Below are 15,683 nucleotides of genomic sequence, written 5' to 3'. Positions count from 1 at the left end.
GCGGGCTCAGGCCATCCACTCACCTCAGCCTCCCAAAGGCGTGGGATTCCAGGCTGAGCCGCCGAGCCCGGCTAGAAACTCTGTAGTTTTATGTATGTTTCAGTTTATTTTTGTTTTGTTACCTGAACTTTTGGTGTTACGGCCGTCCCTTTATCTGCTATTTCACCTTTCGTGGTTTCAGTTACCCATGAGCAGCTGGAGTCTGAACACACTCAAGGGAACATTCCAGAAATGCACAACTCATACGTGTTAAATTGTATGCCTTTTGGGGTCTAATTTCCATCATAAAAAAATAAAATAGATAAGTTGCCTGCTGTTCTGAGTAGCATGATGAAATCTAGCGTCATCCTACCCAGGCAGCAAAGCACCCTTTGTCCACCATATCCAAGCTGGCTATGTGACCCCTCTGACGTCACTTAGGAGCTTTCTCATTTATCAGATTGACTGTCGCAATATCGCAGTGCTTGTGTTCAAGTCATTCTTAGTTTACTTAAAATTGGCTCAAAATGTCTGGGCACAGTGGCTCACCCTTGCAATCCTAGCACCCTGGGAGGCTGAAGCGGGAGAACTGTTTGAGGCCAAGAGTTCAAGACCAGCCTGGGCACCATAGTGAGACACCCCCCCCCCCAATCTCAAAAGAAAGAAAGAAAGAGAGAAGGGTGGCGGGAGAGGGAGAAAGAGAGATAGAAGGAAGGAGGGAAAGAAGAAGGAAAGAAGGGAGGGAAGGAAGGAAGGAAGGAAATTGGGCCAAATGGCAAGAGGAATGATGCTGGCAATTCAGATATGCCCAAGTGCAGCTGTGCTTAAAAGGTGAAGGTCCTTGACTTAATAAGGAAAGGGGGAAAAACGTGTATCCTTGGGTTACTAAGATATATGCTAACAGTAAGTCTTCTATCTGTGAAATTGTGAAGAAGAAAAATAAATTCATACTAGTTTTGCTGTCGCTCCTAACTGCAAAAGTTACAGCCAGAGTGCATGATGGTTGCTTAGTTAAAATAGAAAAGGCATTAATTACATTTCTGGGCGGAAGACATGAACGAAATGTGTTCCAGTTGACAGCAATCAGGTTCAGCACCATCCATGGCTTTAGGCACCCACTGCAGGTCTGGGAACTCATCCTCTGAGCATGAGTGGGGACTACTAGATATCCAAAAAATCATTGCCAATGCCAATGTCAAGGAGTTTTTCCCCTGTTTCATTTTAGGGGCTTGTAATTTCAGTGTTGACCTTCAATTTCAATCCTCATAAAAAATTTTCTAGATCTAGACAGAGCAACAAACCTGAATCTCTAGCAGAGTCAAATGTACACTGAAAGTCTGGCGATATAGACACATAGTATATGTGTGTTATTGATTTTTTTCTGTTTCTTCTCAAAGAGATCGATCAAAGAAAACTCGAGTTATTTGTGAGTCTATTTTCTTCTAATTGCGAATGTATTGTATTCTGTGGTATGCAGCAAAAGTAAAATATTTCATTATTCACTTTAGATGATAACTATATCTTTCTCATGGCCAATTAGCAACAACAATTATTCTTTACCTGCTTTAATTCTATAACTAATCTTCTTGAAAATTATAGTCTCAGATGCAATTACAAGAAGTGTTGTTTTTTCAATATTTTAAAGTGTGGAATTAATTGAAAAGAACTATTTAATTTACACAAACATTATAATGTGTTTTTTCTATAGCTCAATTTCATTGATTTATTGTATATGATAGCTATAACAGCCTTAGCAAAAATTGAAATTTAAACAATTATATCTATAATCCAAAATTCACCAAAAATCCAACTGTTCTCAGTTTAATTATACCATAGAACCCATAACGGGTCAATTTGGGCATCAGTAAGAAGGATAACTGCAGCAGATTAAAACACATCAAATGTATTTAAAGTCACATGTTTAAGAATGATTCTTTAACCAAGCGTGGTGGCTCACGCCTGTAGTCCCAGCAGTTTGGGAGGCAGAGGTGAGAGGATTACCTGAGCCCAGGGGTTCAAGACCAGCCTGAGCAACTTGGCGAGATCTCATATCCACAATAAATAAAAAAAATCAGTTGAGCATGATAGCACATGCCTGTGGTGATTCCAGCTACTTGGAAGTCTGAGGCGGAAGGATCACCTGAGCCCAGCAAGTCGATGGTGCAGTGGCTGTGAGCATGCCACTGAACTCTAGCCTGGATGACAGAGTGAGATTCTGAAAGAAAGAAAGAAAGAAAGAAAGAAAGAAAGGAAGAAAACCCCAACTGATTGGTCACTTTTGAAGGTTACAAGTAAACAGACTCATTAAACTGTAACACTTCTGAATAGAACAAATAATTATTCATTACCCTTATATATACTATACACACTGTACCTTAGGATAACCAGTGTGATCTGCTTTGTTTTTTCTATATTTTCTTTTTGGTACTGTCCCAGGCATTAGAACAGTGTTTTCTAAAGGTTCCCCAGGTGTAGCCAGGGTTCACAGCTTGTGGAAGAAACTGACTTACTCACAGATGCATAAATTGAAATGCAGATCCAAATGTTTCATGAAAATAATTATTTCTGATGAAAATAGACAAAACATTAAGAACCATTAAACTCTGACATTGGTCATTGACGAAAGCAATAATTTTCTTTCCTAGAAAATATTTAAAGAAGAATTAGATTCACAACTTTCAAGAACCTAAGTAGTAAAAATACAATCAGTTCTAAAATGAGAAAGATCTGACTGGTCAAAGGTTCATGAAGAATCTGCTTTATTTTGTTTACATTTTATTAAATTTATAAATCTAAAATATTAAATAGAGGCAATGTCTCACTTGTTTTCTAAGCTGGTCTCGAACTCCTGTCCTCAAGTAATTCTCCTGCCTCAGCCTCCCAAAGTGCTGAGATTACAGGTGTGAGTCACCACACCTTGCCCTAATTTTATTTTTTAGAAACACTTTTGTTAAGGTATGACATTGGTAAATCTTGATGAATTTGTTTGTTTGTGAGACAGGGTCTCTCTATGTTGCCTCAAACTCCTGGGCTCAAGCAACCCTCTTGTCTCAGCCTCCCAAGAACCTGGAACTACAGGGACACACCGCCATGCTCAGCCTAATTTTTAAAACTGAGGTAGGCTTGAATTAGAAATATTTGCATCCAAGGTAAAATCTCTGTATATGTTCCTCACCTGCTTATTCTCACCAAGGAATACAAGGATGCATTTTTTCTGGACGTTATTTCTCTTGACCTTGATTTATACTAGGATGGAAAAAGTGGGAAGAATTGAGAGAATCCTTGTCAAATTAGAGAGAAAAAGAAAGGCAGGAAAAGAGGCATCAGTGGGGCTAAGAATGCCCAGGTCTGCCTCAATAGGAAGTGGAGCCAGAAGGACAGATAGTTTGAAGGACAAACCCTTGAGAGGCTGCCATGAGCATACCCATGTCTCAGAAGGAAGAGCTACCTGTCTTATCTTGGGAAGAATTTTGGTCATGGATATAAGTAAATAGAAAATGCCGTTGGCCGTGTGCACTGACTCACTCCTATAATCCCAGCACCAGAGGCCGAGGTGTGAGGATTGCCTGAACCCACGGGTTCGAGACCAGCAACTTGGTGAGACCTCATCTCTACAATACATAAAAAAATAAGCCAGGCATGGTAGTGCACACCTGTAGTTCCCAGCTACCTGGAAGGCTGAGGCAGAAGGATCACCTGAGCCCAGCAGGTCGAGACTGCGGTGGCCATGAGGGTGCCACTGCACTCCAGCCTGGGAGACAGAGAGACTGCAACTCAAAAAAAAAAAAAAGCCATCAACATGTAACATTTAGCTATACAGCTTTAAGTTAATATGCTAAAATAATGAATAAATATCTGAGAAGAAAATACAATAATCGATGTGTAAGAGATATCAAAGAGAGAGAGAGAACAATAGTGAGAGAGTGAACGAGAGAGAGAGAGAAGAGAGAGAGAGAGAGAGAGAGAGAGAGAGAGAGAGAGAAAGTAATCCGTTGGAAGCTCCACCAGAAAAATAACATTAATGAAATGAAAGACCAGATTCAATGTCATCTCTACTACAACATATTGGAACATAAAATAAATCATTCTCGGTCTCTAGATATTTTTACACAATGACTAACTTACCTACAGCAATGTATGTGAATAGAAAAGGCTTAAATTGAAGCACTGAAGTGATTTAGAATGAACATAACCAGCTTCTGATGTTAGACGCATTGAGTGTGATGTGTTTGGGGAAAACAGCATCTCTGTTTTTAACAATTACCACATCGGAGATGACATCTGAATAATTAATATGTTTAGCCTCGATAATATATTTTCAAAAGAAATGTGTTGCCCTGGATACTAATTTTCAAATGGCAGTCAGCACTTCTTGTTGTCACCTCCCATTAAGTGTCTTTCATCACCTATTTAGCCAGCTGTGCTGCTATGTAGGCAAACGCAAATAAGTAACAGATGTTCCTAGAGCTTAAAGTATGAGGTGTTTTTAAACACGGCTTGCAATATTGATTAGGGATGAAAAATATCAACTGGAAAGCAGGTTAATTTACTCATTAAGAACAAGAGATTATGGACGCAAATCCACTACCTGCCAGCTATGTGATCTTGAGTTAAGTTAACTTAAAATTTTTAAGTTAGGCACAGTGGCTCATACCTGGAATCCCAGCACTTAGGGAGGCCAAGGTGAGAGCACTGCCTGAGCCCAGGGGTTCAAGAGCAGCCTGAGCAACTTGGCGAGACCTTGTCTCTATAGTAAATCAAAAAATTAGCTGGGCGTGGTGGCATGTGCCTGTAGTTCCAGCTACTCTGAAGGCTGAGGCAAAGTTTTGTTTGAGCCTAGCAGGTTGAGGCTGTGGTAGCTGTGAGCGTGCCACTGCACTCCAGTCTGGGTGACAGAGTGAGATTCTGACTCAAAAACTTTTCAAGCCTCACTCTTCTCATCTATAAAATGAGAAATTATCTGTGTTAATAGTATCTACTGTCTACAATGGTACCGTGTACCCTTAATAATACTGGCAAAGAGTAAATGTTCAATATATGTTAGCTATGTATTATGTCACTTTTATTGAATACTGTACATAAGAACTTTGGAGAGTGTGGAAATGGTTTAAAGTAAACAAGTTGGTTTTCAAACTACATTCTGATGAAGAGCTGCCTTTGAAGCTGCTGCTTGGTAGCAAAAAATAGACTGTATGTATGAAACTTAAAAACCCTCATCTGGCTGGGCGTGGTGACTCACGCCCATAAGCCCATCACTTTGAGAGGCCGAGGTGAGAGGATTGCCTGAGCCCACAAGCTCGAGATGAGCCTGGTCAACTTGGCAAGACCTCATCTCTGCAATAAATCCAAAAATTAGCCAGGTGGTGGTATGTGCCTGTAGTTCCAGTTACTTGGAAGGCTGAGGCGGAAGGATCACCTGAGCCCAGCAGGTCAAGGCTGCAGTGGCCGTGAGCAGCATGCCACTGCACTCCAGCCTGGGTGACAGAGTGAGACTCTGACTCAAAAAAAAAACAAAAAAAAAACCCTCATCTTAGTTTACAACAGAGCAGTTCAATTTGTATACTCTATATTAATGTTCTGTATGACATTTTTAATTTAGCAGGGCTCGGTGGCTCAGCCTGTAATCTCACACTTTGGGAGGCTGAAGTGAGTGGATTGCCTTAGCTCGTGTGTTCGAGACCCGCCTGGACAACTTGGCGAGACCTCATCTCTACAATAAATCAAAAAATCAGCTGGGCATGGTAGCGCATGCCTGTAATTCCGGCTACTCAGAAGGCTGAGGCGAAAGGATCACCGGAGCCCAGCAGGTCGAGGCTGCGGTGGCTGGGAGTGGCTGCTGCACTCCAGTTTGGGCGAGAGTGAGACTCCAACTCAAAAAATAAAAAAAAATAAAATAAAATTTTAATTCAAAAATATCACTATATTTAAATGAAGTTAAAACACTTGTTAGTGAGTAGAGCCTCTAATTATAAATATATATCTGTGATAAAACTCTTAGAAAGCTAGGGACAATAGGGAACTTACATAATATGATGACTAGTATCTACAAAAAAAATCTGTAGTAACCATATACTTAATGAAATGATGAAAGATTTCCCTTGAATATAAAAATGAGAAAAGAATGTCTGCTTTTCATTCAGTATTGTACTAGCCAGTGCAATAAAGCAAGAAAAAGAAGTTAAAGGTATAAAGTTTGGAAATGCAACAATAAAATTGTTATTAATTTTATGTAATATAATTTTAAACCTAAAAACCCAAAATCATCTATAGAGAAATCAATATTTAATGAGTTCATTGAAGTTAATGAATTGCATAGTCAATTCTATTTTTATATCAACAACAAATAGAAAAAAAACTTTTTAAAAAAACACCATTTTGATAGCTTTAAAGATCTCAAATACATAAAAATAAGTCTAGCAAATAAAATATTATTGAGATAAATTAAAGAAAACTTAAATAAATAGAAGGATATAACATGTTCTTTGATTGGAAGATTCGGTGTTGAAAGGATGTCAATTCTTTCCAAGTTTACATAAATTCAATTTCAACAGAAATTTTGTGACTTGAGAAGATGATAAAATTTACATGAAAATGCAAATGGCTGAGAATAATAAAAAAACATTAAAGAAGAATAATAAGGTGGAAAGATTTGTTTTACTAATATTAAGATATTGATAACTAAGACAGTATGGAATCAGTACAAGAATGGACAATTAGAAAGTTCAGAATCAGACATCTACATATATGGATACTTGATTTATGTCAAAGGTGGCAGTGCCTAGAAGTAGAGAAAATACAATATTTTCAATAATAGATGTCTTATAGGAAAAAATGAAACTTGATTCCTATCTCATAAATTACACAAAAATTAATTCCAGATAGATTTTAGTTCTTAGTATAAAAGGCAAAACAATAAAGTTTCTAGACAGTAATTTAGACGTTTATCTTTATAACTTATGGTAGGAGGAAAATTTCTTAAATAGAACATTCAAAAACACTTTTTATTAAGGAAAACATTGAGAAATTAGACTAAAATAAACTTTCATTTATCAAAAATAACATTAAGAGAATGCAAATGCACCAGGCGTGATGGCTCACACCTATAATCCCTGAACTTTGGAAAGCTGAGGCAGAGGGACTGCTTGAGTTTGAGATCAGCCTCAGCAACACAGCAAGTCCTCATCTCTACAAAAAAAATGTTAAATTTAGCCAGGTATGGTGACATACACCTATCTACCCAGGAGGCTGAAGTGGGAGGAACACCTGAGCTCAGGAGGTTGTGGCCGTGGTGAGCTGCAATCGCACCATTGTACTCCAGCCTGGCAGGGGGGAGAGAGGGGGGGGAGAGAGAGAGAGAGAGAGAGAGAGAGAGAGAGAGAGAGAGAGAGAGAGAGAGAGAGCAAATGCAAGCTCCTTCCCCATGCATTATGGGTCAAGAAAAAGAAAGAAAAAAAGAAAAGAAAATGCAAACTACTGAATGGGAGCAGATATTGCTCACTTGCAATAGACAAAGGGGTCATATTCAGGATATGTTAAAATAAAATTTAAAAGTTAAAAAAACTTCGGCAACTCTCTTTTGGGTCCCCTCCCATTTGAGAACTTTTCTGTATTCTTAGCAAACTCCTGCTTAAAAAAATAAAAATAAAAAACTCCAACAAATCAAAGGGACAGTTTTTTTAGATCAACGTTAAGTTCACAGCAAAACTGAGAGGCAGGTACAGAGATTTTCTGTATACCCACTACCCACATGTGAAACAGACTCCCTCCATTGTCAATACTCCCAACAGGGTGGTCTGTTTCCCATCACTGAAGAGCCTACACAGACACATCATTATCATCCAAGATCATAGTTTACATTAGGGTTCGCTCTTTGGTGTTGTACATTCTATGGGTCTGGACAGGTGTATAATGACATGACGTTACAGTAACACACAAAGTATTTTCACTGCCCTAAAAATCGACCATACTGTACCTATTCATCCCTCCCTGCCCCCAGTCCCTAACAACCACTGATCTTTTTACTGTCTCCATAGTTTGGCCTTTTCCAAATGTTATGTAGTTAAAATCATATAGTATACAGCCTTTCAGATTGGCTTTGTAATATGCATGCCTCTGTGTCTTTTACTAGCTTGATAGCTCATTTCTTTTGGCACTGAAAAAAATTTCAGTGTCTGGTTTAGCACAGTTTATTTACACATTCACCTACAGAAGGACATCTTGGTTGCTTTTATGTGCTGGCAATTATGAATAAAGCTGCTACAAATACCAATGTGTAGGATTTTATGTGGACAGAAGTTTTCAACTCCTTTGAATGATTACGATGGAGTGTGATTGCTAAATCATATGGTCAGAGTATGTTTAGCTTTGTAAGAAACCACCAAACATTCTTCCCAAGTGGCTGTACAGTTTTTCAGTGTCATTAATTTCTGCTTTAAATCTTATTATTTCTTTTCTGTTGCTTACTTTTGGAGTTTTTTTAGGGTTTTGTTTGTTTGTTTGTTTGTTTTGAGTTGCTGTCTTCACTCTGTTGCCCAGACAGAGGGCAGTGTCATGGTCATGGCTCACCACATCTTGAGCTCCTGAGTTTAAGAGATTTTCCCATCTCAGCCTCTCAAGTAGCTGAGACTACAGGCATACACCACTATGCCCAGCTAATTTATTTTATTTTTTGTAGAGATGAGGTCTCTCTGTGTGACCTAGGCAGGTCTCGAACTCCTGGGCTCAAACAATCCTTCTGTCTTGACCTTCCAAAGTGATGAGATTATAGGTGTTGAGCCACTGTGCCTGACCTACTTTTGGACTTAATTTACTCTTTTTTTTTCTAGTTTCCTAAGGTGAATACTTGGGTTATTGATTTTAGATCTTTCTTCTTATCTAACAAATGCATTCAAAACTATACATTTCCCTCTAAGCACTGCTTTTGTTGCATGTCACAAATTTTATTAAATTTTGTTTTTATAGCTGGGTTCAGTGGCTCAGTCTGTAATCCTGCTCCTTTGGGAGGCTGAGGTGAGTGGATTGCCTGAGCCCGCGGGTTCAAGATTCGCCTGGGAGGCGAGACCTCATCTCTACAATAAATAAAAAAATCAGCCGGGCGTGATAGCGCATGCCTGTAATTCCAGCTACTTGGAAGGCTGAGGCGGAAGGATCGCCGGAGCCCAGCAGGTGGAGGCTGCGGTGGCCAGGAGCGGCCACTGCACTCCAGTCTGGGTGACAGAGTGAGACTCCAACTCAAAAAAAAAAAAAATTCACTTTCATGTAATTCAAAATATGTATATTTTGAGTTGGCGTTTCACTTTGTTGCCCAGGCTGGAGGACAATGTTATGATCATGGCTCACCCTAGCCTCAGCATCCTGTACTTAGGCAATCCTTCCACCTCAGTTTCCTGAGTAGTTGGGACTATAGGTACAGGCCACAATACCTAGCTTATTTTTCTTTTTCTTTTTCTTTTTCGTAGATATGAGTTATACATTGCCTAGGCTGGCCTTGAACTCCTAGGCTCAAATAACCCTCCCCACCTCAGTCTTCCAAACTGCTGGGATTGCAGGTGTGAGCCACCACGCCTGGCCTAAAACATTTTAAAATTTCTTTTTTGATTCATGTATTATTTAGAAGTGTGGTGTTTAATCTTCACAGATTTGGGGGATTTTTCCAGTTATCTTTCTGTTAGAAATTTCTAGTTTTATTCCACTGTGATCTGAGACCAGACATTGTATGATTTCTTTTCTCTTAAATTTGTTAAGTGTTGAGACCCAGTCATGGAGGCCCACTGAGCGTTAGGAATCAGGAAGGGCCATTGACCTTGAGCCCTCTAGGATGCTTTCGGGAGCTATTTGACCCCATTTCCTCCCCCTTTCTACTCAGCACTAACCAGATTAAGCTCCTGTGAGCTCAAAACATAAAAACTCTGAGACCAGGATGAACACAAGCTAACTTTAGAAGCTCATTGTTCCCATTCTTCCGCAAACTGCAGTTTTGGCTTTCACACAACTTATAATTCAAACGCGTGTCACATCTAAGAGCCTTAGTATTGGTCACAGGCTCCTGGGTCATGATCTTAGGATTTATTGAAGGTGTAAATTGTAGAATATAGTTTTAGAAGACAGCCATTTTGTTGAAAGAATGCGACTGGGTTACTTGCAGGTAGCCCACTGTGAACTTTGGACTTTGCCACATTCCAAACATTCTGGGATGGGTCACTTTCGTTTGTAAAGTAAATACTTAAGCTTCTATAGAATTGTTTAACTTGGCATAAATCAATCAGTTTAGGATGAAAAAGGTTTATAGAAGATGTCAGTCACGGATTAGGTTATCCTTTGTTATGGGATTTTAAGATTATCATATGAAAAGGGTTTAAAGGCAATCATTGATTAAGTTTTCATGGATTAAGGTTTCTGGTGGGTGGGGGACGCCCCTCCCACATCTGACTTTGTGTATAAAAGACCCGTTGTAATTCCCAATAACACACATCACTTCTGCACTAGACTGGAGTTCAGTCTCTTTCTTTCTCTCTTCTTCCCCCAAATCGCCGACACCTTTGGGGTACCCTGAACCCGGCTGGAGCTGGTCTCCGGCAATTAAATGCTTAAAATAATCTTTGCTAATATGTTAGGAGTTAAGGAAGGACAGTAAGATTAGACATTTCAAGGCTGTTCATTTTTAAAGTTTTAAAGAACCAAAAGTGTAATTGTTCATTTAATATCTTGGATAAAAGTACCACAGTACTTTGCTTCAAAGGTGTTTGAATGTAATAAAAACTTGTTGACGTGCTTGCTTTGGCAGCACATATACTAAAATTGGAACAATACAGAGAAGATTAGCATGGCCCCTCCGCAAGGATGACACGCAAAATCGTGAAGCGTTCCATATTTTTAAATAAAAAATTCTTAAAAACAAAAACAAAAACTTGTTGAACCAATTATCAAAGCCACACAACACTGTCATGTCATATCATTTGCACAAAACCAAATCTCCCTGGTATGTTACTTCAAATGACTCAGAATCTTGAATCAATTAAAAAGTGAACATATTATATCTTATTAAAATATGTAGCAAAGCAAACCCCTAATTTGTTCTGCACAAACTTAGAAAGTAACAAAACAGAAAACCACATAATCAAGATTACAGAGAACACTTAAAATCTATGTAAGTAAATTTTATTTATTTATTTTTATTGTGATTTTTATTATAGAAACGAGGTCTCACCAAGTTGCCTAGGCTGGTCTCTAACCCCTGGGCTCAGCCAATCCTCTCACCTCCGCCTCCCAAAGTGCTGGGATTACAGGCTGAGCTACCACGTCTGGTCATAAATAAATTTTAAAAACACTAATATGTCAAAACACTAGACATTAATCTTTATAATTATAATGATAGCATGGAACAAATTTGCTCCTAAGGTACTACATGATTTAGTTTGATATCATAAATTAGTTTAAATGAGTTACCTTTAACTCACTTGGCAGATTAAATGTATTTTGTAAAAAACAAAATAAACAAGCATTTCTTTATAACCATATTTTCATTCAATAATAGGGTTCTCATGCACTAATCAAAAGCTCAAGTGCAATTCTCATCTTCTCTACTGTATCTTTAATAATGATTTCAGTTGCATTTGCTATAGTCCTCAAAGCTATTTTAATAACCTAAACCAAATGGTAAAAGAAATATTAGTATTTTTCATCTTTCAGTGAAAACAAAACAAGGGTTAGATGACACAATTTTCTAAATTATATCTTAAAAGGTTCTATTATCCCTAATTACCTGAATTTGTTAATATCTGTTGAACAGGAGTCACTCCTGCAGGGAGTGCTAATGTAGCAGCTGTAGCAGCAGCACTCTGAAAAAACAAAGAAAAAAAATCAAAGTCATATATGTATATAAAAGTATCTCAGTTTATCTCTAGCATATTTTAATAGTATGTGAAAATTTTTGTTTAGCATAAACAAAAATGAAAACTTCTAACAATAAGACTAAATTCCACTTTATAAAATGATGTAAGAAAGAGAAACCTTGCCTAAATGACCTACTTAATGATTTCAAGCAATTAAATAGAACAATTGAGTTTTTCCCCTTAGAGGATGTACTCTAAGGAAATCTCATAGGTACCATAGTTTTTCTTGTCTCTCATCAATTTTCTTTAAGGTATCAAGTCTTCCTAAATTCAATATAACCTACACATTTTTAGAAAATACATTAAAGGCAATGCTGTACAATATATAAAGTTATCATTCTATTATTACTTCCTTTCCTGCTGTTCCCTTACCATCTCCAATTTTTTGTTTTCAATTAATACACATGAGGCAAAAGTATAATTATTTTCTCTGAAGAATTCTTAACTTTTAAAATTCTACTAAAACCAAGAGGTCTCTACAGAAAACACTGTATCAGAAGACTTTAATTATAGTACAGCTGACACTTCAAAGATGCCAAAATGGAAAAAAAGGACCAAGCTTGGTGGTTCACCCTGTAATCCCAGTACTTTGAGAGAATGAGACGGGGGGACCACTTATGCCCAGGAGTCTGAGATCAGCCTAGGCAATGCAGCAAGAACTCACTGCTACAAAGAAATCAAAAAATTTAAAATTTAGCTGGTGTGCTAGCGTGACTGTAGTCCCAGCTACTCTGGAGGCTGAGGCAGGATTACCTGAGCCCAGGAGGTCGAGGCTCTGGTGAGCTGTGATTGTGCCATAGATGGGTGACAGTGTGAGACCCAGACTCAAAAAAAGGAGGTGGGGACATTTTGGTATTATATTCTAGGTGAAAGATTTATTAATATAAAAACATCTTAAAGTCTTAAGAGATGGGTGTGATGGCTCAAGCCTGTAATCCCAGCACTTTGGGAGGCCGAGGCGAGAGGACTGCCTGAACTCAGAGGTTCGAGACCAGACTGGGCTACTTGGTAAGATCTCGTCTCTATAATAAATCAAAAATATGCAGGGTATGGTAGCACACGCCTGTAGTTCCAGCTACTTGGAAGGCTGAGGCGGAAGGATCGCCTGAGCCCAGAGTCAAGGCTGCAGTGGCTGTGAGCATGCCACTGCACTCCAGCCTGGGCGACAGAGTGAGACTCCCACTCAAAAAAAGAGTCTTAAGAAAAGTCACAAACTTTAATTTCTACATTTTAAAATGAAGTAAGTGTGTGATATTAAAGTTAGAAAGATATATATGGGATTATATTCTACATTTCTTTAAATCTAGGATAAATTCTCAATTTACTGCATCTGGAAAGCTTTTCATCCTGCCCTCTCCCAAAATAATTACACCATTCGGTGTTTTTGTTTTGTGTTTTAAGTATTTTCATGTATCTCAATATACCAGTATTTAGGTAGCTTTTCCCCCCTCCTCCTCCATCAATCTTCTTTAAGGTACTAAGCTCTCATGCATTCATTCTAATCTTTATATTTTTAGAAATACCCATATTTGGATAAGCTTAAATAAATATGTATAATGAGCTTTGGAGATGCTAATGCCAGAGAAGTCAACAAAACTTGGATAATAATATTATATTAGGTGAATAATACAACTACTATGTAGTCTGGGCCTTGGGTATACAGCTTTCCAAGAAAATATGCTGTTGTTGCTACTGACAGACCTAACTTAAGCCTGGAATTTTCTCTATCTCCAGAATCCAACTACAGTGTACCAGCTACATCTACCTTTAAGTGGATACTCTACGCTCTAATTTAAAATAAACCTTGTACCATTACCTTACTAGATTCAGGTGTGGCCATGTTTCTTAAGTTTTGGCCCCCTTTCCTACCTTGGAGAGGTGGTGAATCTCTCCCTCTCTCTAATTTACTTTCTAAATAAACCATATTTTCAAATCCAACTTCTATGCAATTTTTTACATCTTTCATGCAGCATCTGATTGCATACCAGACACCCACGGCCCCAGCAGGCCTGACCTAACAATTGGAGGCCCCATTGGGAGTCCTCTTGTATGAAAAAAAGGCTCTCTGCAGATGTCATTAAGTTAAGGGTCTTGAGAGGGGGTGATGATCTTGGATTGTCCCAGCAGGCCCCAGAATGCAATCACATCTATTATTTTTTCTTTTCTTTTCTTTGTTTTTGAGTCAGAGTCTCACTCTGTTGTCCAGGCTGTAGTGCAGAGTGGCACAATCATGGTTCACCACAACCTCAACCTCCTGGGCTCAGGTGATTCTTCCACACAGAAAAAGTAAAAAATAAATAAAATAAAATAAACCTTGTCTATGTAGGCAAAAGAAGAGTAACCTAAGTTTAAGGAACATATCAACAACCACCAATTATTGACAAATATTATTTAGGAATATTAATTGCCTATAATTCTTTTTTTTTTAAGGTGTTTTTTTGTTTTGTTTTTGAGTCGGAGTCTCACTTTTTCGCCCAGGCTGGAGGGCAGTAGCACATTCATAGCCACTGCAGACTTGACCTGCTGGGCTCCGGCGTTTCTTCTGCCTCAGCCTTCCAAGTAGCAAGTAGCTGGAACTACAGGCATGCACTACCACGCCCGGCTAATATTTTGATTTATTGTAGACATGAGGGCTCGCCGAATTGCCCAGGCTGGTCTCGAACCCATGGGCTCATGCAATCCTCTCACCTCAGTTTCCAAAGTGCTGGATTAGTCATGAACCACCGCGTCCGGCCTATGATTCATATATTGTAAGACAGCAGGTCTCCCTCTTCTGACACAGTAGTTTCTATGTAGCATACCTGACATAATAACACCTGCACACCTTCCACACATTCAAGTTGCTCATAAGTATTTGTTGAATCATGTACCATATATAAACCACTTTTTTTTTTTTGAGTTGGAGTCTCACTCCTTCGCCCAGGCTGGAGTGCAGTGGCACGCACACTCACGGCCACCCCAGCGTCGACCTGCTGGGTTCCAGCGATCCTTCCGCCTCAGCCTTCCAAGTAGCAGGAACTACAGATGTGCACTACTATGCCCGGCTATTTTTTATTTTATTGTAGAGATGAGGTCTCGCCAAGTTGCCCGGGTTGGTCTCAAAACTCGCGGGTTCAGGCAATCCACTCGCTTCGGCCTCCCAAAGTGCTGGGATTACAGGCTGAGCCACTGAGCCTGGTCCATAAACCACTTTTTATTTAATGACTATTAAAAATTTCTGCTTGTATTTTATGAAACAACCCAAACACAAATAATCATTTCATAAAAAGAACCCAAAAACTGGTTTGATACGTTCCCTAAAATAGCCTTTTGTGTTTATTATTGTAATATCCCTACCCCATATTTTAATAAAATTATTAGTTCATTTCTTTCTTTCTTTTCTTTTCTTTTTTTTGAGTTGGAGTCTCATTCTGTCACCCAGATTGGAGTGCAGTGGCATGCTAGCAGCCACTGCACCCTCAACCTGCTGGGCTCTGGCAATCCTTCCATCTCAGCCTTCCAAGTAGCTGGAACTACAGGTGTGTACTGCCATGCCTGGCTAGTTTTTGACTTATTGTAGAGACAAGGTCTTGCCAAGTTGCCCGGGCGGGTCTTGAACTCACGGGCTCAGGCAATCCACTTGCTTTTGGTCTCCCAAAGTGCTGGGATTACAGGTTGAGCCACTGAGCCTGGCCAGAAGGTTTTTTTTTTTTTGGAGTCTCACTCTGTCACCCAGACTGGAATGCAGTGGCCACTCCCAGCCACCACAGCCTCGACCTGCTGGGCTCCGGCGATCCTTCTGCCTCAGCCTTCCAAGTAACCGGAATTACAGGG

General features: G+C 39.1%; 1 protein-coding gene across 1 annotated transcript in view; it reads right to left on the bottom strand.

The window, feature by feature from the left end:
- Window positions 1-11,610: 11,610 nt before the first annotated feature.
- LOC103277207 (transcription initiation factor IIA subunit 1-like) overlaps window positions 11,611-15,683 on the bottom strand; it is a 27,375-nt gene continuing 23,302 nt past the window's right edge. The window contains exon 5 of the mRNA XM_021707329.1: window positions 11,611-11,816. Within this exon, the coding sequence (XP_021563004.1) occupies window positions 11,733-11,816 (84 nt within the window). The 3' untranslated portion in view covers window positions 11,611-11,732. The remainder of the gene's footprint in view (window positions 11,817-15,683) is intronic.

This window comes from Carlito syrichta, unplaced genomic scaffold (assembly GCF_000164805.1).
Source record: "Carlito syrichta isolate Samal-C Ts95f unplaced genomic scaffold, Tarsius_syrichta-2.0.1 Scaffold316508, whole genome shotgun sequence".
Lineage (NCBI taxonomy): Eukaryota > Metazoa > Chordata > Mammalia > Primates > Tarsiidae > Carlito > Carlito syrichta.
Note: the sequence above shows the minus strand (reverse complement) of the source record. Positions and strands in the feature narration are given on the sequence as shown.